This window comes from Molossus molossus, unplaced genomic scaffold (genome assembly GCF_014108415.1).
Source record: "Molossus molossus isolate mMolMol1 unplaced genomic scaffold, mMolMol1.p scaffold_m16_p_3, whole genome shotgun sequence".
Classification (NCBI taxonomy): Eukaryota; Metazoa; Chordata; class Mammalia; order Chiroptera; family Molossidae; genus Molossus; species Molossus molossus.
In genome coordinates this window covers 122,572,849-122,596,216 of record NW_023425366.1, presented here as the reverse complement: position 1 = coordinate 122,596,216, position 23,368 = coordinate 122,572,849, and the positions used below count along the sequence as shown (strand labels likewise).

General features: G+C 51.2%; 1 protein-coding gene and 1 non-coding gene across 2 annotated transcripts in view; one reads left to right on the top strand and one right to left on the bottom strand.

Annotated features, from left to right (window-relative positions):
* LOC118641794 (katanin interacting protein) overlaps positions 1 to 23,368 on the bottom strand; it is a 203,788-nt gene that overhangs the window by 53,281 nt on the left and 127,139 nt on the right. The window contains exons 10-13 of the mRNA XM_036279354.1: positions 17,828 to 18,006; positions 14,845 to 14,951; positions 12,705 to 12,807; positions 8,474 to 8,689 (exon numbers count right to left, since the gene is read on the bottom strand). Coding sequence (XP_036135247.1) covers positions 8,474 to 8,689; positions 12,705 to 12,807; positions 14,845 to 14,951; positions 17,828 to 18,006 — 605 coding nt within the window. The remainder of the gene's footprint in view (positions 1 to 8,473; positions 8,690 to 12,704; positions 12,808 to 14,844; positions 14,952 to 17,827; positions 18,007 to 23,368) is intronic.
* Positions 20,612 to 20,805, top strand: LOC118643063. Its single transcript, XR_004961947.1, has one exon. It is a non-coding gene; the product is annotated as a U2 spliceosomal RNA (small nuclear RNA).

Below are 23,368 nucleotides of genomic sequence, written 5' to 3'. Positions count from 1 at the left end.
TGACCTCTTGGTGCATGGGTCGATGCTCAACCACTGAGCCACACTGGCTGGACAGTATAGCATTCTTTTTTTTTTTCTTTTTTTTTTTTAATCCTCACCCGAGGATATTTTTTTACATTTATCTTCAGATAGAGCAGGAGGGAGAGGAGGAGGAAGAGAGAAACATTGATGTGAGGGAGACACATCGATTGTTGCCATCTGCACAACCCCAGGGCCAGTATAGCATTCTTGAAGTGACAGAAAGCATGGAGAACAGGGCAGTGGTCCCCAGTGCTAGGGACGGGTGTGGGAGGCGTGACTATAGAGGATTGCAGGGGAATCCCTTCTTGGTGACAGAACCGTTCGGTGTCTCAAGGTGGTGGTGGTGGTGGTTGTACAGATCTACATGTGACGAAACTGACAGAACCCACACACACACATAATTGAGTGTATGAAGGTCTGCACACTACACCAATGTCAAGTTCCTGGTCCGACCATGTGCTGTGGTCACAGAGGAGGTTACCACTGGGGAAGCTGAGCAAGGGCACATGACACCTTTCTGCACTTTTTAAAGCTTGAAATGTAATTCACATATTTAAAAGTGTACAATGCAGTTTTCTTTAGTCCATTCACAAGACTGTGCAACCATCACCACTATCTTTTCCCAGCATACTCTACACCCCAAAAGACACCCAGTACCCTTTAGCGGTCACTCCCCATTCTGTCTCCCCTGAGCCCAGGCACTCACTAATCTATTTTCTGTCCCACGAATTTCTCTATTCTGGAATTTCCTATAAATGGGAAAATATAATTTGTGGCCTTCTGTGTCTGGCTTCTTTCATTCAGCATGATGTTTTCAAAGTTCATCCGTGTTGTAGTATGTGGCAGGACTTCATTCCTTTTTATGGCCAAATAATATCCCATTGTATGCAGATGGCATACTTTCTTTTTCTGTTTTTTAAAGATTTTTTTATTGATCTAGAGAAAGAGGAAGGGAGAGGGAGAGAGAGAGAGAGAAATATTGGCTGCCTCCTGCACTCCTCCCCCATCGGGGATGGAGCCTGCAACCCAGGCATGTGCCCTGACCAAGAATCAAACCAGCGACCTCTTGGTGCACAGGACAACGCCAAACCAGCTAAGCCACACAGACCACACATATACCCCATTTTCTTTATCCATTCATCAGTTGATGGAATTTGGGTTACTTCTACCTTTTGGTACTGTGAATAATGCTGCTTGAACACGTGTGTGCAAGCTATTGCGTGAATATGCTTTGGATTCTCTCGGGTGTGCAAATCTAGGAGTGGGATGGCCGGGTCATAGTGTAACTCTACATTAACTCTCCGAGGAGCTGCCAGACTCTTCTCCCCGGTGTCTACGCCTTACTTTTACATCCTCACCAGCAAGGTATGAGGGCTCCGAGTTTTCCACATGCTCACCAATACTTACTGTTTTCCTTTCTCTTTTCTTCTTAAAACAATTATAGTCATCCTAGTGAGTGCGAAGTGATGTATCTTTGTGGGTTAGAGTTGCATTTCCCTAATGACTAATGATGTTGAGCATCTTTTCCTGTGCTTGTTGGCTATTTGTATATCTTCTTTGGATAAATGTCCATTCAAAGTACTTTGGCCATATTTTAATTGGGTTGTCTTTTCACTGTTGAGTTTAAGAGTTCTTTTCTTTACATATTCTGGATACTAGACTCTTATCAATATATAATTTGCAAATATTTTCCCCCATTGTATAGGTTGTCTTTTCACTTTCTTGATAGTGTCCTTTGAAACAAAAATGTTTTTTATTTTGATAATGTCTGACTTATCTATTTTTTTCTTTTGTTGCTTATTCTTTCGTGTCATATCTAAGACTCCACTGATAAATTCAAGGCTATGAAGATTTACATCTTATATATTTACATAAGATGTAAGCTCTTATATTTAAGGTCTTTGGTCCATTGAGTTAGTTTTTGTAGACGGTGTGAGGTAGGAGTCCAACCTCATTCTTTTGCATGTAGAAATTTAGTATTCCCAATACCATTTGTTGAAAAAATTATTCCTACCTCATTGAAAGGTCTTGGCATCCTGTTAAAAATCAACTGACTATAGATACATGTGTTTATTTCTGGACTCTCAATTCGATTCCACTGACTTGATCCATCCTTATGCCTGTACCACACAATCTCGACCACTGTGACTTTGTGGTTAGTTTTGAACTGGAAGGTGTAAGCCCTTCAACTTTGTTCTTCTTTTCCAAAGTTGTTTTGGCTATTCTGTGTCTCTTGAATTTCCATATGTATTTTAGGATCAGCTCATCAATTTCCACAATAAAGGCAGCAGGAATTTTTATAGCATTGCATTGAATCTATAGAAAATTTGGGAAGCATTGCTATTTTAACACTATTAGTTCTTCCAATTGATGAACACAGGTGTCTTTTCATTGATTTAGGTGTTTAATTTCTGTCAATACTGTTTTGCACTTTGTGTTTTGTAAGTTTTGCATTTCCTTGGTGAAATTTATTCTTAAATATTTTACATTTTGATACTATAATAAATATAATTTTTTTCTTTCTTCTTCTTTTTAATCCTCACCCAAAGGTATTTTTCCATTTATCTTCAGATAGAGTGGGAAGGAGAGAGAGGGAGAGAGAGAGAGAACATCGATTTGAGAGGAACACATCGACTGATTGCCTCCCGTCCCGACCAGGGCCCGGGACGAACTGCAAATGAGGTACGTGCCCTTGGCCAGAATTGAACCCAAGACTCTACGGGCCAATGCTCTACCGCTGAGCCAAACCAGCCAGGGCCAACTGATTTTTGTATATTGATCTTTTATCCTGTAAACTTACTGACCTTAATTTTAGCTTTACCAATACTTTTTTTGGATTCTTTAGGAGGCTCTCTATATAAGATCATATCACCTGCAAATATGGTTTTACTTCTTCCTTTTCAACCTTTTATTTTCTTGTTTAACTGTCCTAGGTAGACTCTCCAGTACAATGTTGAATGGAGGCGGTAAAGAGGGCACCCCCGTCTTGTTCTTGATCTGGGGCGCTCTCAGCCCTTCACCATTCGGTATGATGTTAGCTGTGGCTCTTCGCAGATGCCCTTCATCAGGCTGAGGATGTGTCCTTCTAGTCTTGGTTTTGCTGTTTTTATCATGAAAGGGTGAGTTTTGTTAAATGCTTTTTCTGTGTCTATTAAGATGTAATGTGGTTATTTTTTCCCTTATTCCATTAATATGTTATATTGATTGATTTTCACATGTTGAACACACCTTGTTCTCCTGGGATAAAATTCCACTAGGTTTTGATATATAAATTTTTAAAAATTTTATTTTCTTTATTGACTTTAGAGAGAGAGGAAGGGAGAGGGAAATAGAGATAGAACCATCAATGAGAGAGAACATCGATTGGCCACCTCCTGCATGCCCCCAACTGGGGTTTGGGCCCACAACCTGGGCATGTGCCCTGACTGGGAATTGAACCGGCAACCTCTTAGTGCATGGGTCGATGCTCAACCACTGAGCCACCCTGGCCGGGCAATTTTTTTAAACTGCCAGAGTCAATCTGCCAGTGTTTTGTTAAGGATTTTTCATCTACATTCATAAGAGATGTTGGTCTGTAGTTTTCTTGTGATGTCTTTGTCTGGTGTTGGTATCAGGGTAATAATGGCCTCACTGAATAAGTTGGTAAGTGTTTTAGAAGAGAAAGTAAACAACTGGTATTAATTCTTTAGTTTGTAGGCTTTACCATAAAGTCATCTGGTCCTGGATTTTTCTTTGTGGTAAGTTTTTTTTTTATCGCTAATTCAATCTCTTTACTTGCTATAGGTCTATTCAAATTTTCTATTTCTTCCTGAGTCAGTTTTGGAGGTTGTGTCTTTCTAGGAATTTATCCATTTCATCTATAATATCTAATTTGTTGGCATACAACTGTTCATAATTTTCCCTTTAATCATTTTTATTTTTGGAATGTCTGTGGTAATGTCCCCTCTTTCATTCCTGAATTTACTGATTTAAATCTTTTCACTTTTTTTTCTGGCTCAATCCAGCTGAATTTCTGTTACTTTTTCGACCCTTTCAAAAACAACTTTTAACTTCACTGATTGTCCTTCTGCTCTCTGTATTTTTTTTTTTTTTTTTTTTTTACAATTTTCTGTAATTATTTCCAAATAAAAATTTCAATAAATGTATTGTGCACTTTTATGTGCTACAGTAGAGTGTGAATAGGATAGGCAAGAACTGATAGATCCATGAGGGGGACAAGGAATAAACATGTAAACAAGACCATTTCTTGTAGTGAGAAGTGCTCTGAAGAAAATGAAAAAGGAAGATGTGACTAGAGACCAGGGTAGGGAAGGGACAGGACTCCTCCAGATTGCAGTCAGGGAAGTCTTGCTGACAAGGTGATAGTTGGGCTGAAATCTGAGGAGAAAGAGACCACCCATGTGAGAATCGAGGCAGGACGTTCTGGGCAGAGGGGGCAGCGAGGGCAGAGCCCAGAGGTGGGCATGCACGTGGCAGGTCTGGTGTGCAACGAGGCCTGTGGCCGCTGGGGCCGTGTCAGTGAGGCAGGGCAGTGCCCAGAGGTGGGCATGCACGTGGCAGGTCTGGTGTGCAACGAGGCCTGTGGCCGCTGGGGCCGTGTCAGTGAGGCAGGGCAGTGCCCAGAGGTGGGCATGCACGTGACAGGTCTGGTGTGCAACGAGGCCTGTGGCCGCTGGGGCCGTGTCAGTGAGGCAGGGCAGTGCCCAGAGGTGGGCATGCACGTGGCAGGTCTGGTGTGCAACGAGGCCTGTGGCCGCTGGGGCCGTGTCAGTGAGGCAGGGCAGAGCCCAGAGGTGGGCATGCACGTGGCAGGTCTGGTGTGCAACGAGGCCTGTGGCCGCTGGGGCCGTGTCAGTGAGGCAGGGCAGTGCCTCGAGGGCAGAGAGGGAGCCGGAGGCCTGTTCCCAGACAGCCCCCAGGCCTTGGGGACGCATCTGATTTCACTTCTAAGTACAACATGAAGTCAGGGCAACAGTTCTAAGAAAGGGAGGATGTGAGCTAATTTTTAAAGATCCCTTTGGATACAGAGTAAGAAATGGGCATTTTGGGCAAGAACAGAAGAGGAGACAGGAGGCCATTTAACAGTGTCAGTGAGAGGGAACCACTGATCAGACTCGGGAAATACCAGTGGGAATGGGGACCGGGCCAGCCACACCTAGCTGTTTTGGTGGTGGAAGGTGGGGTGGGGGGCAATCAAGGAAGACTTAATGGTGGGCTTGGGCAGCTGTGCAGACAGCGCAGGAATGTCGGAGGAAGAAGAGATGTGGGTGCAGGCAAGAGAATCAAAACTGAGGTTTTAGGCCTCTGATGTCTGAGATTTCAAGCAGGAAGCTAACCTTCCAGGCAGGGGCTCAGAGGCGCAGGCGGGCCTGGGTGCATAGCTGTGGCGTTTCCTTGGAGCCGAGGGCCTGGCGAGGCCAGTGTGCGATGGTTGGGCAGCGAGGCGAGGAGGCCCACAATGACATGGGACCCTCGTCTTCCGGAGTGTCCCCAGCTCACCTCCATTCAAGCAGCTTCTCTTCTGAACTTGGACTTCACTTCCAGCTGCCTCTGTTCAGCATTCAGCCGGCTCAACCACTCCATAGCAGTGTGGCCTGGGGCAAGTCACTTATCTTCCTTGAGACTTGGTTTTCTCGTTTATCAAACGTAGAGTCCGCGTGAGGAGTGGATGAGGGACGTCTGGGGCCCTGGCTGGCATACTGCGGGTCGTTAAGAAACCCCAGGGAAACTGGATGGCTCTAAGAGGCAGAGTGTTCCGGCAGCCCTGGGCCTGGCCACAGGACGGTATCAGGGAGACCCCAGGCCAGGGTAGCAGGGGGACTCCAGCCCACCCACAGCTGAACCCTGGGATCCAACAGCCTGGGGTGAAACAGCTGCCTCATGTACCAACCTCAGGGCCCAAAATAGAATAACCCAAATCCACAAAAACGACAGGCTGAAGTCCTCACTGCTCTCACACGGCAAAGCTCATCAGCCTCCGTTAAACAGAGGAAAAGGGAGAGTAATCATCAGAATTGGTCCCCATCAAATTCAGTGGTGCTTTTTATAGGCCCTGGTATGATCTGTTCTGTACAGCAGGCTTCCAAAACACCACTGCTCTGTGCAAAGAGGCTGGGAGCGGGGAGGCAGGGGCTGGTGCACGTCCCGCTCAGCCCGCAGTGTGCGTGGCAGCCGCCAGGCTCGGAGCAGGAAGCAGAGCAGGGCTCGCAAGGCCAGAGCCTCCAAATGGTTGTGACCCTTGGGACCTGCTGCTCTTTGGAAGGTCAGGCACTGCCTCCCTTCCCCGGCCCGGCCCTGTGGAGGGGGGGCCTCTCGGCCATCTCGCATCTAGCCCACCTTTCTTTCAGTAACAACTGAATTTCCTCAGGGACAATTCCCTCCCCACACGGAGCATCTCGGTTGCCTTGGCAGCAAGGTGGCAGCCTCCCAGCCAGGTTGGTCCGTCCACCAGGCTTCTCTGGACGGGCTATCTCCAGCAGAGTGACAGGGCGGCAGACCAACTACCCAACTTATCAACCAACAAAACACTGACCGTTTCCCCCGAATGAGGACCAAACCCGCGGTGCACATGCACCCCAGAATGCTGCCTTGAGCCCCACCATGACCATGGGCCCACGCTCTCCTGGCCTGGGAGACAGTGAGCACAAGCTACTCAAAAGCTGCGTCTTACATTTTCCTTTAAAGAATCGGCTAAAGTGAGCCGACTTGGTGCCTGTTACTGGAAATCAGGAGCCAAAATGGATTATCCATAGCCCACCCTCCCACTCCACAGGGGCTGAGAAACAGACTCAGAGAAGGCAGGTAAGTCACCGACGATCAGAACCCGGGACCCTAGGACTCTACAATTGGGAATTTCTTTTTTTTTTTTTATCCTCACTTGAGGCCATTTTTGCATTTATCTTCAGACAGAGCGGGAGGGAGAGCGGGAGGAAGAGAGAGAGAAACATCGATGTGAGAGAGACATATCAACTGGTTGCCACCTGCACGACCCCAACCGGGGCCAGTGACAAACCGCAACCGAGGTATGTGCCCTTAGCGGGAACCAAACCCAGGACTCTCTGGTCTATGAGCCAACCCTCTAACCACTGAGAAACCCAGCTAGGGTGTAGAACTGAGCATTTCAAATGCCCCCTTTCTGTTTCCTTTTGTTTAAAATGGGAATAGTAATATCTACTTGTTAGCAGTCTTAATACTATTAATAATAATAACAATGAAAACAGTAATAACTGATTTTTGAAGCTTTTAGGAAGAGCCAGGGATGGTACTAAGCTCTGAATATTTACATTTGATCCTTACTACATCGCACCAAGGTATTATTATTATTCCCATTTTATTTTTTAAAATATGTTTTGATTGATTTTCAGAGAAAGAGGAAGGGAGAGGTGGAAACAACTATGTGAAAGAGAAACACCAATCAGCTGCCTCCTGCACACTCCTTACTAGGGAGCGAACCCGCAACCCGGGCATGTACCCTGACCAGGAATCAGACCGGGACCTCTCAGTCCATGGGACAATGCTCAATCCACTGAGCCACACTGGCTGGGCTATTAGCCCCATTTTACAGATGAGGAAAGTAAAGCGGAGGTAAGGTGAGTTGCCCGTGGTCACGAAGCTGTGAATGGTAAGCTCTGCACCCAGGCCTTGCTGCTCCTCCAGCCTGGGTAGTTAGGTGTAAATCAGATTATATGTCCGTGCCTGGCATGGTGAACATGTGGTAACTGCTTTCGTTTTCAATAGTGTTTTACATGTACATGGAAGGAAATGTAAAAGGTGCAGAAGAGCACCCAGGGGAAAGCTTCTGAGGCCAGAGGCACCCTGTTCCCAGCCTCTCCGGCCTTTCCCAGGAAGAAGATGGGAGGCAGCGGCATTCTGTCCAGGTGAGCTCACGGTCTCGTGTCCAACATGCAGTGGCAGGAAGAGGAAGTGCCAATGCTTTTTCCAAAAACCATTAGATATTTAAAGAAAAGGAGCATTCACGTTTGTGGGTGCGTACTCCCTGCCCCAAGGAAGCAGGACCCCGAGGGGGTGGACACGGGCCCTGGGCCAGGCTGCGGATGTGCACGGGGCCCCACCACCTTCTGGCTGCGTGCCCTTGGCTAAGTCAAAGCCCTTCTCAAAGGCTTAGTTTCTTCACCTACAAAACGGGGCGCTGGCCTCGGTAACCCCCAAGGTCCCGTGTTTGGCGGTACCTGTGGTAAACTGCAAGATGGAGAATGGGGGCTGAACTGGCTCCCCTTGGTCCCCCTCTCCCAAGAAAACCCACAGCGCAGGCATCAGAGCAGGGGGCGTTTGGAGGCCTCTCCCGGCACCTTCTCTGCGGCTCCTTCCCACGTGGCCCAGATGAACGACTAGGAGATGCACCCTCCTTCCCTCCTCACTCCACACCTTCATGGGGGCAGAGGCAATGCTCCAAATACAAGGCCCAGGCCCACTCCAGTGCCCCTCCACTTACAGCCAAAGTCCTGTTGACCAGCTGGCCCAGGGCCCCGGGCGCGTCGGTGTTACGGACGTCCACGTCATGAGGCGACACGTACAGCTTCGTGTTGCTCAGGTCAAAGAACTCGACTTCCGTGAGGCCCACCCACGACGGGCTGCCCCAGTTGGACAGGATTTCCACTGTCACGTAGATGGCATCTTTCACTCCTTCTGCCTGCGTTCTCAGTGTGTCCTTGAAGAAGAGACACATAATGCCGAAAGATGAGAACATGACAGGCTGCGTCAGCTCTGCCCCTAGACAGCGACCTACCCGAGGGGAAGCGTAGCACCCGATGCATGTGGTTAAATGAGCTCCTATTTGTAGGATCTGCACCACAGCTACTGTGTACTCTGGCACTTAGTGTTTCCTGCCAGAGTTTGCAAATAATAAAAAATGTTTAAAAGGCATCAGCTCCTGTCTGAACATCATGCGGTTCTCTTCCCCACCAAGTGTTCATGTGCAATAGGTCACAACCCTGCCGAATTGGGAAGGTCCCCCCCAAATTCATGCTGAAGTCCTAAACCCAGTACCTCAAAGTATAACCGTACTTGGAGACAGGGCCTTTAAAAAGGTAATTAGGGCCCTGGCCGGTTTGGCTCAGTGGTTAGAGTGTCGGCCCACAGACCAATGAGTCTTGGGTTCGATTCGGTCAAGGGCACGTACCTCGGTTGCAGTTTGTCCCGACCCTGGTAGGGGTCATGCGGGAGGCAACCAGTCAATGTGTCCCTCTCATGTCGATGTTTCTCTCTCTCCCTTTCTCCCTCTATCTCCCTCCCACTCAATCTGCAGATAAATAGAAAACAAAAATATCCTCAGGTAAGGATTTAAAAAAAAAAAGGTAATTAGGTTAAAATGAGGCCGTAAGAGTGGGCCCTAATCCACTCTGACCCGTGTCCTTGTGAGAGGATATTTGGACACCTGGAGAGACGGCAGGGATGCCTGAGCACAGAGCAAGGGCCACGTGAGGACACGGGAGAAGGCCCGTCTGTGAGCCGAGGAGAGAGGCCCCGGACGCACCGGGCCTGCCATGCCCGTAGCCTCGGACTTCCAGCCTCCAGAGTGGGAGGAAGGAAATCTGTTCTTTAAGCCCCCAGACTGTGGTCTTTTGTTAGGACAGGCCCAGGAAACAGCACATAGATAACACAGGACCCCGGACAAGTGGCCTGTCACTTGACATCTCTCAGTCTAGCTGAGGACTGAGGTGACACCATCTGCCTGTCACAGAGACTAAGCGAGGCCTGAGCACCAGAGCAGTCCCTGTCACAAGTCCTGGCCTCGAGGGCACTCCGTAATGTCCGATCCCCCCACTTCTCTCCGTTGTTTTGTTTTTTGTGTTTTTTAAATAGGCAAACTTCATCTTTATTTATTTATAATCCTCACCTGAGGATGTGTTTTATTGATTTTGAGAGAGAAACATCAATGGGTTGCCTCCTGTACGTGCCCCGACTGTTGCACGCAGCCTAGGCATATGCCCTGACCAGAGATCGGACCGCAACCTTCTTGGTGTACAGGACGACGCTCCACGGAGCCACCGGGCCAGGGCTCTCCTTCCTTGGCTTTAATGCCTGCCTCCCTCGTGAGTAGGCCACTAGGTCTGAGAGGCTGCTTGCATGCCACCCACCAATGACGACACTGTGGAATGGTCTCCTGAGGGCCCCGGGCCCCGACTGCAGCGCTGGTAGCCACGGATCAGTCGCTGGTAAAATGGCGCGTCCCTGCACGCACGTGCCCCCTGTTAATTAGCACTGGTAATCTGCAATGGGTCCGTGAGCAGGGTGCTGAGCAAATGAACAGCAAGTGTTCCCTGCTTATTTTTTTAATTAATAGCCAGCGACACGTGCTCTGGCTCTCAGCATGTGTTTGGAGGAGCCTTGATTGCCACGCGATGGGGAGGGAGGGAGGTCAGTGCAGAGCTCCCAGAAGGAACAGGGTCTGTTTTTATTAGCTCGGCCCACAGAGCGCACAGCTTCCTCCTCCCGTGCCGTGCAAGGCCCTGGCTAAGCCCTCTGCTGCCCTGGGCCTGAGTCCAGGCGTGGAGGATGGTGATCACCCTAAGCTGGCCTGGCTGAAGTGGGGGGCTGGAGGTTAACAAGCATGTGCTTGCGAGGGCGCCCCCTGCCAGGGGAGTGGTGTGGGAGGCGAGGAGGCACTGCGCACAGTGGCGCTGGCTGCCAGGAGGCCCAGACGGCGGCCAGCTCCTCGCAGAGGGGCTGCCGGGTCGCACTTCAGTGCAAATTCCCGCGGCGGAGTTTCCAAACGCAGATGCTGAAGGGTCTCTCGACCGAGGCAGTCACACTTGTGCGACTCCACGCTGCTCCTGCTCTAGCGGTGTGATTACACCCGGGAGGGGCCTGAGGCAAGCACTGGCCAGGAGGCTCGGGGCCTGGCACTCACGGCTACTCTCGCACCAGGACCACCTGATTTCCCTGGGGGAAGTTACCCCTCTCTTTCCCCAGCCATGAGGTATAGAGTGAGCCCTTTCCCACGCCCAGGAGTGATGGGTGTGTGACTCAATCTCAGATCTGGGGGGGAGAACTGCCCTCTCTCCTGACTGTAGGGTCTGAGGTGACAGGGTAAGAGTGGGAACCACTCCCGCCATCGAGGGGCCACAGGGCGACAGCAGAGCTGGGACTGGGCATGGTGGTGGGGAGGGGGCTCAGGCACACAGCTGACACTGGAGACACGGGAGCTGTGGGGTCAACCCCACCGGGTCCATCTGTGGCATTTACTACAAGACTGTCATCTTTCTTCTTTGTTGTGTGAATCAGTCTGCCTTACGTGTTCTGTCCCTATAATATGAGAAGATGCGATCGGTCCAGGCCGTTTCCAAGTTTCACCACGCTTAGGATCTTCACAGCTGAAAGCAACTTCCATGCAGGGAACAGAGCTGTGATTTCGCGAGGTCTCCCACGATGGCAGACTTTCGGCTGCCGTGTCCCCGTTCCTCCTGCCTTGTGCCAGGCGCCGCGCCTTCACTCCCGGGGCCTTTCCCGTCCCGGCCTCACAGTGGCCCGTGGGCTGTGCACTATCTACCTACTTCAACAGCCACACACTCCCAGGACCAGAAGCTTACGACACAACCCTGAAATGGCGGCCAGGCTCAACGCTGCACCGGTGCGGGCTCCTGCTGCCGCCAGGAGCCCCACACGTGGCTTTGAGAGGCTTCATGTCGAGTCCTCAATGGCCGCTTGCAAGACTGACCAACCAGATAAGAAGGGCTTGGGTACAGGGAGGGCGAGGAGGATGTGCCCGGACACGCCGACGACACCCACTGGCCTCCCCGAGGCCCTCCCGAGTCTCGGCTGCGTCGCTCAGGCCCTGTGCGCAGTTGCTGCCGTCTCGCTGGACGAGATGGAGGCTCCGTCCCCTGGCGCAGTTACCTTGCAGCTCAACATCTCTACCTGCGTCATCTCGTGAGGTGGATGTCCATCCTCCTGCACCACTGCACCGTGCGGACCTGTCACACCCTCCCAACCACCTCCATCACTAAGAGACACTTATGTCATTTCTGGGGTTTTCCTCGTTTCTCTCTACTTCAGTAATTCGGCGGCAGACATCTGTTCTTTTCTGTTGAGTGGTCTCCTTAGGCAGTGGTCTCAACCTCCCTGATGCCACGACCCTTTAATGCAGTTCCTCCTGTTGTGGTGACCCCCAGCCATAACATTATTCTCGTTGCTACTTCATAACTGTAATTTTGCTACTGTTATGTCTTAGGCGACCCCTGTGAAAAGGTCATTCGGCCCTCAAAGGGGTCGCGACCCCCAGGTTGAGAACCGCTGCCTTAGGGGACGGAAGGGAGATTACTGGGCTGGAAGACAAGCATTTCTGAGATCTTCCCGAGGCCAGCCTTCCTGCTCCTCGAGAGTGCCCACCGTGCACGCGGCTGCCGGCAGGGCGGGACGCAGCTTTCTCTCGCCTTGCCCGCACCAGAGGTCACCATCAAACCACTGATTAACTCAGGGTCCGACAGGACGTTCAGTTGCTCTCATTTGCATTTCTTGATTACCAGTGGCCTTGGACCACATGCCATTTACACCTCCTCCTGTGGACAGGCCGAGACGCCTTGCTGCCCCACAGTCTGTCTGTGTGCCGGGGAGGACGGGAGATGGGACTCGGCAGAAAGATGCTCAGTGTCCGCCGTCAGAGCACCCCCTGGGGCCCTGCCAACCTCAGCTCTCAGGCAAGGCCCGGGGGCCGAGGTGCTCACCTCTGGGTCCAGCACTTGCTCCTCAGTTGGCGAAGCCACCCGGCTGACGTGGGCAGAGTCACTTTCGATGACCTGGAGGACTTTCAGAAGCTTCTGCTGTTGTCTGAAATGTGACTTGTTTTAGTAAACAGGTGGTAACAAGTGATACACACAGAGAACATTCCCACCAAAGGCACCACACTCTGTTCTACAACAGTGTGAGAGGAAGGTACAGTTCACCCTTGAGCAACGCAGGGGTTAGGGGTGCCAACCCCCCAACACACACAGCTGAAAATCTGCATATAACTTTTGACTCCCCCCAACCTGAACTACAGTCCCTCAGTATCTGTGTGGGATTGATTCCAGGACCCTCTACGGAGAGCAAATTCCCTGGGCGCTCAAGTCCTATATGTAAACTGTGCAGCCCTGGCTGGTTTGGCCCCGCAGTTAGAGCATCAGCCCGTGGACCAATGAGTCACAGGTTCGATAATGGCCAAGGGCACGTACCTCAGTTGCGGTTTGTCCCCAGCCCTGGTCGGGGCTGTGTGGGAGGCAACCAGTTGATGTGTCTCTCACATCGATGTTTCTCTCTCTATCTCCCTTTCTCTCCTTCCCTCCCTCTCTATCTGAAGATAAATGAAAAAATCTCCCTAGGTGAGGATCAAAAGTGAATGAATGAGTAAGTAAAATAAAAAATAAAAATAAGTAAACAGAACAGTGTGGACCAGTGCAGTCAGCCCTGTGCATAGTGCACTCCCAGCCCTGGATGAAAACATGCTCTCCCTCTGCAGTGGGCTGAATCCGCGGACGCAAAATCCAGGGATATGTGAGGCCAACTGTATAGTCACTGAAAAAAATCCACGTATAAGTGAACCCACGCAGGTCAAACCCATGTTGTTCAAGGGTCAACTAAACTCGCCTTGAATACAGTTCAAGGTACACACAGGAGACTTTCCTCCCTCTATAAATAAGTATAAATCAGTGACGAAATCAGAGTTAAGTGAACGACACCGCCTGTGGTCAGAGGCAGGACCTCCTTGAGACCTGGTCAGGGCCCCCACAGGGCACACGGACGCCGCCTGTGGTCAGAGGCAGGACCTCCCTGAGAGCTGGTCAGGGCCCCCACAGGGCACACGGACGTCGCCTGTGGTCAGAGGCAGGACCTCCCTGAGAGCTGGTCAGGGCCCCACAGGGCACACGGACACCGCCTGTGGTCAGAGGCAGGACCTCCCTGAGAGCTGGTCAGGGCCCCACAGGGCACACGGACAGCGCCTGTGGTCAGAGGCAGGACCTCCCTGAGAGCTGGTCAGGGCCCCCACAGGGCACACGGACAGCGCCTGTGGTCAGAGGCAGCCTGTGGCCTGTCTTTGGATGCCCTGAAAGCTAAGAATGGTTTTTATGTTTTTAAAGGGTTAAAACAAACACACAAAAAAGTGAAAAGCGCAAAGTACTTCCTATCTGGCCCTTTACTGACAAAGGTGGCCCACCCCTGGCCAGAGAGCACTGTGCGCCTTGTTTCTGAGGCCACAGCACTCCAAACCCGCCGTGTGGTCTGCCCACGCTCCCCGCGGGCGCTGTTTACGGCCACGGGGCCCTCGCCCTCGGCAGGCCGGGCACGTGCTCAGCCCAGGGAGCAGGCTCCGCATCCATGGGCCGTGCGTGTTGCAAGTACAGGCTCAACCGGGCGCAGCTTTCTGAAGATCAGTTTTGCCTGAGGACTAGAGGAAAGCCTTTATTTTAATAATGAAATCTGACAGTTCCAATGACTGATGCTGCATGTTCAGGGACAGAACGCTGCATTAGAACAATGTTAACAGAGGAAAGAAGTCCCAAGGGCGCTGCCTTGGACCCCTCCCTTCCCCCTCACCCCCAGCCCCACCTCAGGCCATCTGGGAACCAGTTCCCGCTGTCTGGGAAACCTCTGAGGAGGCTGGAGCTCTACACAGGTTGGACCAAACTGAACAAGCAAAAAGACACTTGCCTGAGAGAAATCAAGTCAATTTTGCATTTTGGCTGGAGTGGCCGTGAGGGAGGGTTCAGTCTAAAGGAACAGTTTTAAATGGTCCAGAGTAACATAGGAAAAGCAAAGAAAAACCTCAGGTCCTCAAGGCTGCATGCTATGGGTTTCTTGTTTTTGTTTTCAAGTCCTCTTGGTAAGTACCTGCTCCCCAAGAGGCCGATTCTGTCAATGGCTTCGCTGACGGCTCTGGCTCCCCCTGCTGCCCTGGATGGCTCCTGTGCGCTGGTCACCTCGGTGATGGGAAGCTGCTGAGGATGGAAAAGCTTATTAAACAGATGTCCAGGGTGACACTCCGGGCCCAAGACACCGCAGAGCCATGGTCAAAGGGACATACTTCACAGGCCATCGCTCCTGTTGCAGGAAGCAGGGCCCGGGAATGAGTGACAGCATCTGCCTGGGGCTTATGGATCTAGAATCCCCTCACACGAGCTTTGCGAAAAGACAGGGATGTCAGTTTCTTACGATCTGGGAGGTCTCAGGAAACGATCTGCTTCAACAAGCTACTGAGAAATGTCTCTCTTGTGTGCACTTGTGCACGCTCTCTGTCTCTCTGGCCCATTGTCTTCCCCTCTTCTTCCCTCAAGGTGAGCTCCAAGGGCCCTTAAAAATAAAAAAATAGCCTGGCGTGGCTCAATGGACTGAGTGTCACCCCATGGAATGAGAGGTCCCGGTTCGATTCCCAGTGAGGGCACATGGCCGGGTTAGGGGCTCGATCCCCAGCAGGGGGGTGTGCTGCACGAGGCAGCCGATCGATGTTTCTCACATGGCTGTTTCCATCTCTCTCCCCCTTCCTCTCTCTCTAAAAAAAGTCAATAAAAAATAAATTAAAATAAAAAATTAGGTCCTGGCCAGTTAGCTAAGTTGGTTAGAGCATCGTCTCGATATGCCAGGTGGTGAGTTCAATTCCCAGTCGGAGTACATACAAGAATGAACCAGTGAATGCATAAATAAGTGGAATGACAAATCAGTGTCTCTCTCTCTCTCTCTCTCTCTCTCTCTCAAATCAATAAATTAAAAATAAAATAAAACAAATTTCATCAATACCTTTCCCCACCTCACCTCAACCCGTTGTATCCGCTACAGAGCAAAGGGTTCCACAGAGGATTCCAGTAACATCATTAGGCCCTCGCACCTTTCTCCCTTCCTTTTCACATAGCGTTTAAACTGGTGTGTGCTCTGGTCTCTAACTGCAGATGACCTTGGTCATTGGAAGCTCTGTGGGTCAGGGCTCGGGTCACCCAGAAATCCTGGGCCACGGTGGGAGTGTTGCAGACCTGCCGCAGACAGCAGCCAGCTGAGGTGCCCAGAGCAAACAGAACGGCTCGGAGGAGCACGAGACCCCAGTGCGCCCACCTTCCCATCCCAGGCAGGTGCTCTCCTCTCCCACCCCTCGTCCTTCCCACCACGAGCCAGGCTTCCTCCTGCTCCTGGGCCCGGACATCTCCTTCTCAGCTCAAAGCTTTCCCGTTCCTTCTGCTTGAAAGGCTGTCTCTTGTTGCTGGCTGGCTCCCCAACAGCCAGGGCTCAGCTCAAATGGGACGTCCTCCAGGGGGCCTCCTTGGACCTCCCTGCCGGAGGCAGCCACTGTCCCATACCCAGTCAGCTTTTAAGGTCATCTCTCTCTGAAGTCACCTGTTTGCTTGTGGCTTTATTTGCTTGTTGTCTGCAAGCTTCACAAGGCCAGGGGCTAACCTGATCTGTATTCTGAGCACATAGCACGGATGGTGCACGACCTAACCAAGACACTCCTGGGCATTTTATTAATTCACATCTGTATTTGCTAAGATGGGCCTAATTGGCCTAGGTAGATGTACTTATAATTTATTTATTTATTCAGAACACTAAGATCCATTTTGGTGTTGTCTTGTCAGGAAATAGAAATGTAACAAGAAACTGGAGCCAGCAGGCCTGGCTGGGTTCTGGCTTCCACTCGTAGCCTTTGTAAGCCCCTGCAGCCAGTCTTACATCTGTGAAGTGGGCAGAACGACTCCGCGCTCAGGCAGCACAGGGGCCTGCTGGGGTCACGTGAGGAAAGCTCTGGGGAATGTCAGGCGCTGTGGGCAGGAGTGTGCTGTTCCGCGCAGGCCTTCCCTGACCTCAGGGCCCTCCTGCTCCTTCAGCAGACTGGCCCACGGTTTTGCTGGCGGTCCCTCCATGCCCTGCAGTGATGCAGTCACAGGATCGGAGGTCAGAACAAAGCCAGGCGAGGGCGAAGGGGTGCCGGGCTGTCTCCCAGACACAAACGCCAGGACACAGGACTGAGCTCCAGGAAAACAGACAACAGGTGCTGCTCAATGAACATCCCAAAGAATGGGCTGCAGTGGAGACTGGAGAGCAACTGGTGGTGTGGACAGGGTCCTAGGCTCCCAGGCAGGCAGACCTGGCCCCTTCCAAAGACATGATCTGAGAAAGCCACCCTGCTTGCCATCAGGCACCTCTACAAAACGGGGTGATGAAGCCAGCGCTGCCTGTGTCGGGGTTACTGTGAGCATCAAGTGGGACAAGCTAAGATCACAGGTTTCAGCAGCTGAGTCAGGGGACGTGCTTCTGAGAAAGGATGTGTACACTAAGGTATATCCAAGGCCTCCGGCTCCCAAGGGGCCCAGCCACCCACCATTTCTCCTGCTTACTGCTCCACGCCCAAGGCAGCAGGCACAAACTCAAAGCCCGGCAGGGCTAGGGAGGGTGCAAGCAGGGGAAGCAGGCCAGGCCGGACTGCAGGAGTGCTGAGGACCTGCAGGCCTGGCAGCTCGTGCTCTGGGAATGACATCTTTCCAGAGAAGCCAGAGCTTGTCGTTGACTCCACTCTTTCTCCTGCCCACAGTTTGCAGCCCCAGTCTAAGGTACCAGGGTTTGCAGGGAAATCAGCGAGGATTACAGGCATATTAACATCCAATCTAGGTTTTCTGCAGTAAACAGAAAATGAGAAAAAGGTGGAGGAATTGGAACCTGGCGGGTCGGTAAGGGACTGTGCAGTAAGCAATGACTGTGCAGGTCAGTGTGAGGTCAGGGATGCCGACAACATTCTCTCTCCTCACTATGTGCTCTATGCAAGTACCGCTCAGACACCGCCTGGTCCCTGAGAAGAAGGGTCTTCGCAGCCCCTCCCCCCCAGAGGATGCACCTGCACCTGCAGCGGGCTGCTGGGGGGCTCGGCCTTCCTGCTCAGAAGCGCCCTCTGCAGGGCCTCGTTCTCCACCTGGATGGCTCTGAGCACAGCCGATGCGTCTTCCCGTGGGTCCTCAGCCTGGAGCACAGGTTTTCGGGATGCTGACAGGGGTCTCTCTCGTCGGCTTCCAGGTCCTGAGGGCAGAAAACAGGAGGTCTCCCTTTAGAACGCACTCTGCATTCTCAGAGTGCAGCTTGAAAACCATTACACTGAAGATGAGGAACAATCTATAGAACAAGGTCGACGTCATGAAACACAAAGAAGCCTGGACAGCGGTTCCAGATTAAAGGAGACTGGCAGACGTGGCAACTGAACGCTGGACTGAGGGGGAAGCTGGCTGTGAAGAGCACATTGTAGCAAGGGGGGAACCCAGACAGTCTGTAGCTTAGACAACAGTACTGTAACGCTAAATTAGCCTGAATTTCATAACTGAAGTGTACTGTGGTAATACAGAATGAATGCCCTTGTCCTTAGGAGATACAGTGGGCCTCCGTATCCGCGGTTCCACATCCGCTGATTCAAATGTGTTCTGTGTGTAGTTAGGCCAATGATAGTTGCTTGGACACTGAACACGCTCAGACTTTTTCCCTTGCCATTATTCCCTAAACAATGCAGAATAACAACTATTTACACAGCATTGACATTGTATTAGGCATTCCAAGTAACCTAGAGATGACTTAAAGTACACAGGAGGATGTGCATAAGTTATATGCAAAAATGACTCCATTTTGTATAAGGGACTTGAGCATCACAGATTTTGGTTTCCATGGGGATCCTAGGACCAATCTCCCGCAGATACAGAGGGGCAACTGTCCATATTGCAGTGTTCAGGGGTAAAGGAGAATGATGTATTTTTTAAAAATCTCAAATGATTAAAAAAAACAAAACACATACACAGCAATTATAAAGTAGTTGGGACCAAATGTTAACAACTGGTGAACCTGGGTGAAGGGTTTATGGGAGTGTCATCTGTACTAACTTCGCAACTTTCCTTCAAGTGTGAAATTATATAAAAATAACAAGTTATTAAAATTAACCCTCTAACAAAGTATTTACAAGGAATAATATAGAATATCATGGAAAAAGGTGGATATTTATTTATATTGTTTAATCCTCAGCTGAGGATATGTTTATTAATTTTTTTAGAGAGAGAGGAAAGGAGAGAGAACCATCAATGTGCAAGAGTAACATCAATCGGTTGCCTCCTGTACGCACCCCAACTGGGGCTCAAACCCCACCCTTTGGTGTAGGGGATGGCACTCCAAACAACGGAGACACCTGGCCAGGGTGAAACATTTTTACTTTATTTTGTTAGGCAGGGATTATAAGAATTACAAAGAAATTACTCCTCAATTTAAGAAAAAAAAAAATTCCCAGTCGATTTGGGAAGTTCCAATAGTAGAAAATTGGTTTTATAAAGTAAAAAGTGAAATGCAAAAAGCACCCAATTAGACTGGCTGAATAAATCATGGTATATCCACCTAACGATGGAGTACTATGTAGCTGCAAAAAGACGAGCACACTGAAATATCTACAGTGAAAGGAGATGAGAGCTTAAATCTGCCTCACAGTCGTCTGGGGAGCAGAGAAAATGAAACTGGCTGGGAACGGACACATGGGGCTCACTATAACATCCTCTCGATTATTTTTATTTGGATTCTATGTTTAAAATTTTTCCATTTAAAAACTGCTCAACATGTTTCTACTGGGATCTTGAAAGAGGCTTTTACCTACTGAATTTCATCCCTCAGCAAATATTTATTGAGTGCCACTCTGCCAGGCTCTGTTCTTGGCACTGGGGACAGAGCAGTGATTGGACAGATCAAGATCCCCCACCCTGGGGAGAAAGACAACAGCCAGAGAAAGAATAAACAGCAGCGGGAGTTAGCGGAAAATGACATGGAGAAACAAGAAAAGCAGAGCAGGGTAAAAGAGGTGGGTGGCGGCAGCAGGCCGGGTGTCCTGGAGCTCCAGGGAAGCATGGCCCAGGCTCCGGGCCAAGTGAGAGGCCTGTGGCGTGTCCGTGGAACAGCAAGGTCCCCTGGGCTGGAGCCGAGGGGGTAAGGGTTAGGTTGAGAGGAGGCCCGAGGGGGTGGGGAAGGCTAGGTCACACAGGGCCTTGGAGGACGCTGGGAAGCCATTACTCAGAGGACAACGGGAAACCGCTGGAGGATTTAGAGCAGGGTCCAACTCCATCTGACTTAGGTGGAGAACAGACTGAAGGAGGTGAGGATGAAATCAGAGAGACCAGTAGGTGGGGCTATGCGGTTTTCGGTGAGGCCCGGAGCTGGAGGGGCTGTGGGGTGCGGTCAGATTCTGCCTCTATGCTGAGGACAGAGCCACAGGGTCACCTGACAGAGTCCAGCGGCTGAAAGCACAGGGAGGAGCCGAGGGTGACTGCAGTCTGGGCCTGAGGGAGCGGACGATGGGACTGCTTGCAATGAGCCGGGGAGGGCTGGGGGGGAGCGGCGAGAGAAGCAAAGAGCGAGGGCTCAGGTTTGGAATGGTTGGGTCCAAGATGTGTTGGCATCGGAGTGGAGCTGTTGAGTTGGCACGTACACGTCTGGAGTTTGGGAGGGAAGTCTGGGCTGGGGTTGTGAATTCAGCATAGGCCACTGGGTTGCCCCATTTAATAACAGTATGGAAGACTGACATTAACACTGACCTCTAACTAACTGGGTGGGAATTTACAGGTATGATCTCTGGCCGGGCATAAGGCTTATTGAAAAACAGCACCCTATCGCTTCTTGGCCTTTTGGCTAAGATCAAGTGTAGTGTCTGTTCTTATCAGTTTAATATCTGATACGTCCTCTATCCAAGGACAATATATTAAATGGATTTTTGGAGCAGCGAGATGGAATAGGAGCTTGCTCCGTCCACTCCATGTATCAACCCGCTATTGCTGCAGTACCTCCAGGAACGGTGCACCAAAAAGAAAAATGGCATCCTCCCATCCTCAGGACCTCAGAAACCATCACGTTGATTTGAGACATTCCTACTGGAGCGCGTGACCCTCCGGCTATGTTTTGCTAGAATGTTGTGTCTGCAGGAGAGTTCAAGTAGCCACATCCAGTGTGGCGCTGGGAGATGAAGGAAACACCGCAGCTGCACTGGGCTGGCTTCCAGCAGAGCCAGGTGCTGGGTGGGGACTAGGGGTTCTCATGGGAAAGCTCAGCTGAAATGAGGGGCTGCCAATTTCTACCTGGCACCCAGCAGAGGGGCTGTGAATGCAAAAGCCCAGGGACCGGAGACAGGCAGCTGAGTGAAACTGAATGGGGGGCTGGGCCGCGAGGCAGGAGCCAACACCCAGCTCCAGGAGACACCTGTCACTTTGGGCTGTGCTCCTAGTATTGCCATTCATTTTAATATATTTTTTATTGATTTCTGAGAGAGAGGAAGGGAGAAGGAGAGAGAGATAGAAACATCAATGAGAAAGAAGCATCAACATCGATCGGCCGCCTCCTGTATGCTACCCATGGGAATTGGGCCCACAACCCAGGCATGTGCCCTGACCAGGAATCAAAGGAGCGACCTCTTGGTGCCTGGGTCAACATTCAACCACTGAGCCACGCCAGCCAGGCACCATTTTATTTTTTTAGGAAAAGTTCAAATATTAAATGTATGTGAAATCCCCTCAGTTTTATTTGCTTATAATATACTCCAGTTTTTAAGAAACATGACCAATAGAACCCAAGGGCTGGTCCAATACAGTCCCAGCTGCTTCCCCAGCAGGGTCACGGGCGCCCAAAGGAACCCTCACGTGCCTACGGATGCATGGCCTGGGCGGTAAACAGCAATGGGTCACCTTGTGACTCTTATGGACTCTGTCACTGCCCCAGGGCTGTTCCTGGGGACAGATCAGTAATGAGCTGCTTCAAAGTGACCCGGGGATTCTGCTCACCCGTCACGGCTGCGTTAACTTTCCCTGTTTGCCCTTCTTATCAGCTACTTGGCCTACCCTGTGGCTGGAGGGATGGGGCGGAAAAGCAAACACAGGCAGAGAAGGTACAAGCTGGAAGGGGCTCAGTTTAACAAGCTCCTCACTGGGGGACACTCGCTGTAACAGAAACACGCTGGGTTCAAGGGTGCTGAGGGCGACACTGCGATCTTCTCCTTCAGGGCCCAAAGAGATCCAGTCCCCGGAGCTGGGCGGCCCGGAAAAAGGAGTGAAAGGAGGCTGGAGGGCATGGCCGGGAGCTGCGCTGGACTGCACTGGAAAATCCTGAGCTGCAAACACGCACTTGCCCAAGGGCAGCTGCAGCAGAAATGCTTCCTGGCGCCCTGGCCAGTTTGGCTCAGCGGTTAGAGCGTCGGCCTGCGGTTCAGAGAGACCCGGGTTCGGTTCCTGCTAAGGGCACGTACTTCGGTTGCAGTTTGTCCCCGGCCCTGGTTGGCCGTGCGGGTGGCAGCCACTCGATGTGTCCCTTCACGTCGATGTTTCTCTCTCTCTCTCCCTTCCTCTCTCTCCCTCCCACTCTATCCATAAAAAAAAAAAAAAAAAGGAAAAATATCCTCGGGTGAGGATAAAAAAAAAAAAAAAGAAATGCTTCCTGGCAGGGCCATGGCACCAAGGACACAGGCTCGTGACCCTCACCAGGCTGTGCAGTAACACGCAGCACTGGGCTCGGGGGACAGAAGGGGGGGCGACAGGCACACCCCTGTCCTCACACACCTCACAGTCGTGGGGCAGGACAGGTGCACACAGGGCACACCAGCAGGTGGTGATGAGTGCTGAGAAGAAAAACAAAGCAAGGCAAAGGCTCACAATGCTGGAGGGGAAGGTGACATCCGAGCAGAGACTGCAAGGCAATAAGCCTTGAGAACGTCCATATGGGGAGGCTGTTCCAGCAAGGGGACTGCAGGTGCCATGGGCCGGAGGTGGGCAGAGCCTGGCACACTGCAGAGTGGCAAGGGGAGCCAGAATGAGGGAGCGAAGGGAAGCATGGTGGGCAGTGAAGGCGGCAAGGTCTTGGCTCAGTTCTTGGGAGGCCGTTGAAGCCCTGGAGCCTCATACTCCTCCAGGAGGCCACGCCTACCTTGTTTACCGGCACCTGGCATTATGGTTTTTGTCAGATGGATGGAAAATTATTCCAACCCCAAACCTTGTCAGTCTTGGTATCTGTGCACATCACTAAAGAGTACTGTCTCCTCAATCACCTGACCCCTCCAGAGCCTATAGCGCAGATTTTCAACCAGTAAGCCGCAAGCGATGTTAAAACATGCAACCTGACTATTGAGTCAGGGCACTGACCTCTTTTCCCTTAGACCAGCAGTTCTCAACCTGCGGGTCACGACCCCTTTGGGGGGTCGAACAACCCTTTCACAGGGGTCGCCTAAGACCATCGAAAAACATATTTCTGATGGTCTTAGGAACCAAGCGGTGCTCCTCTGTGGTCTCCAGGCGGGTCCGCCCACATGCAGACACGCCCACATACAACATGAGGAGCTGTATCAAAGGGTCACGGCATTAGGAAGGTTGAAAACCACTGCCTTAGA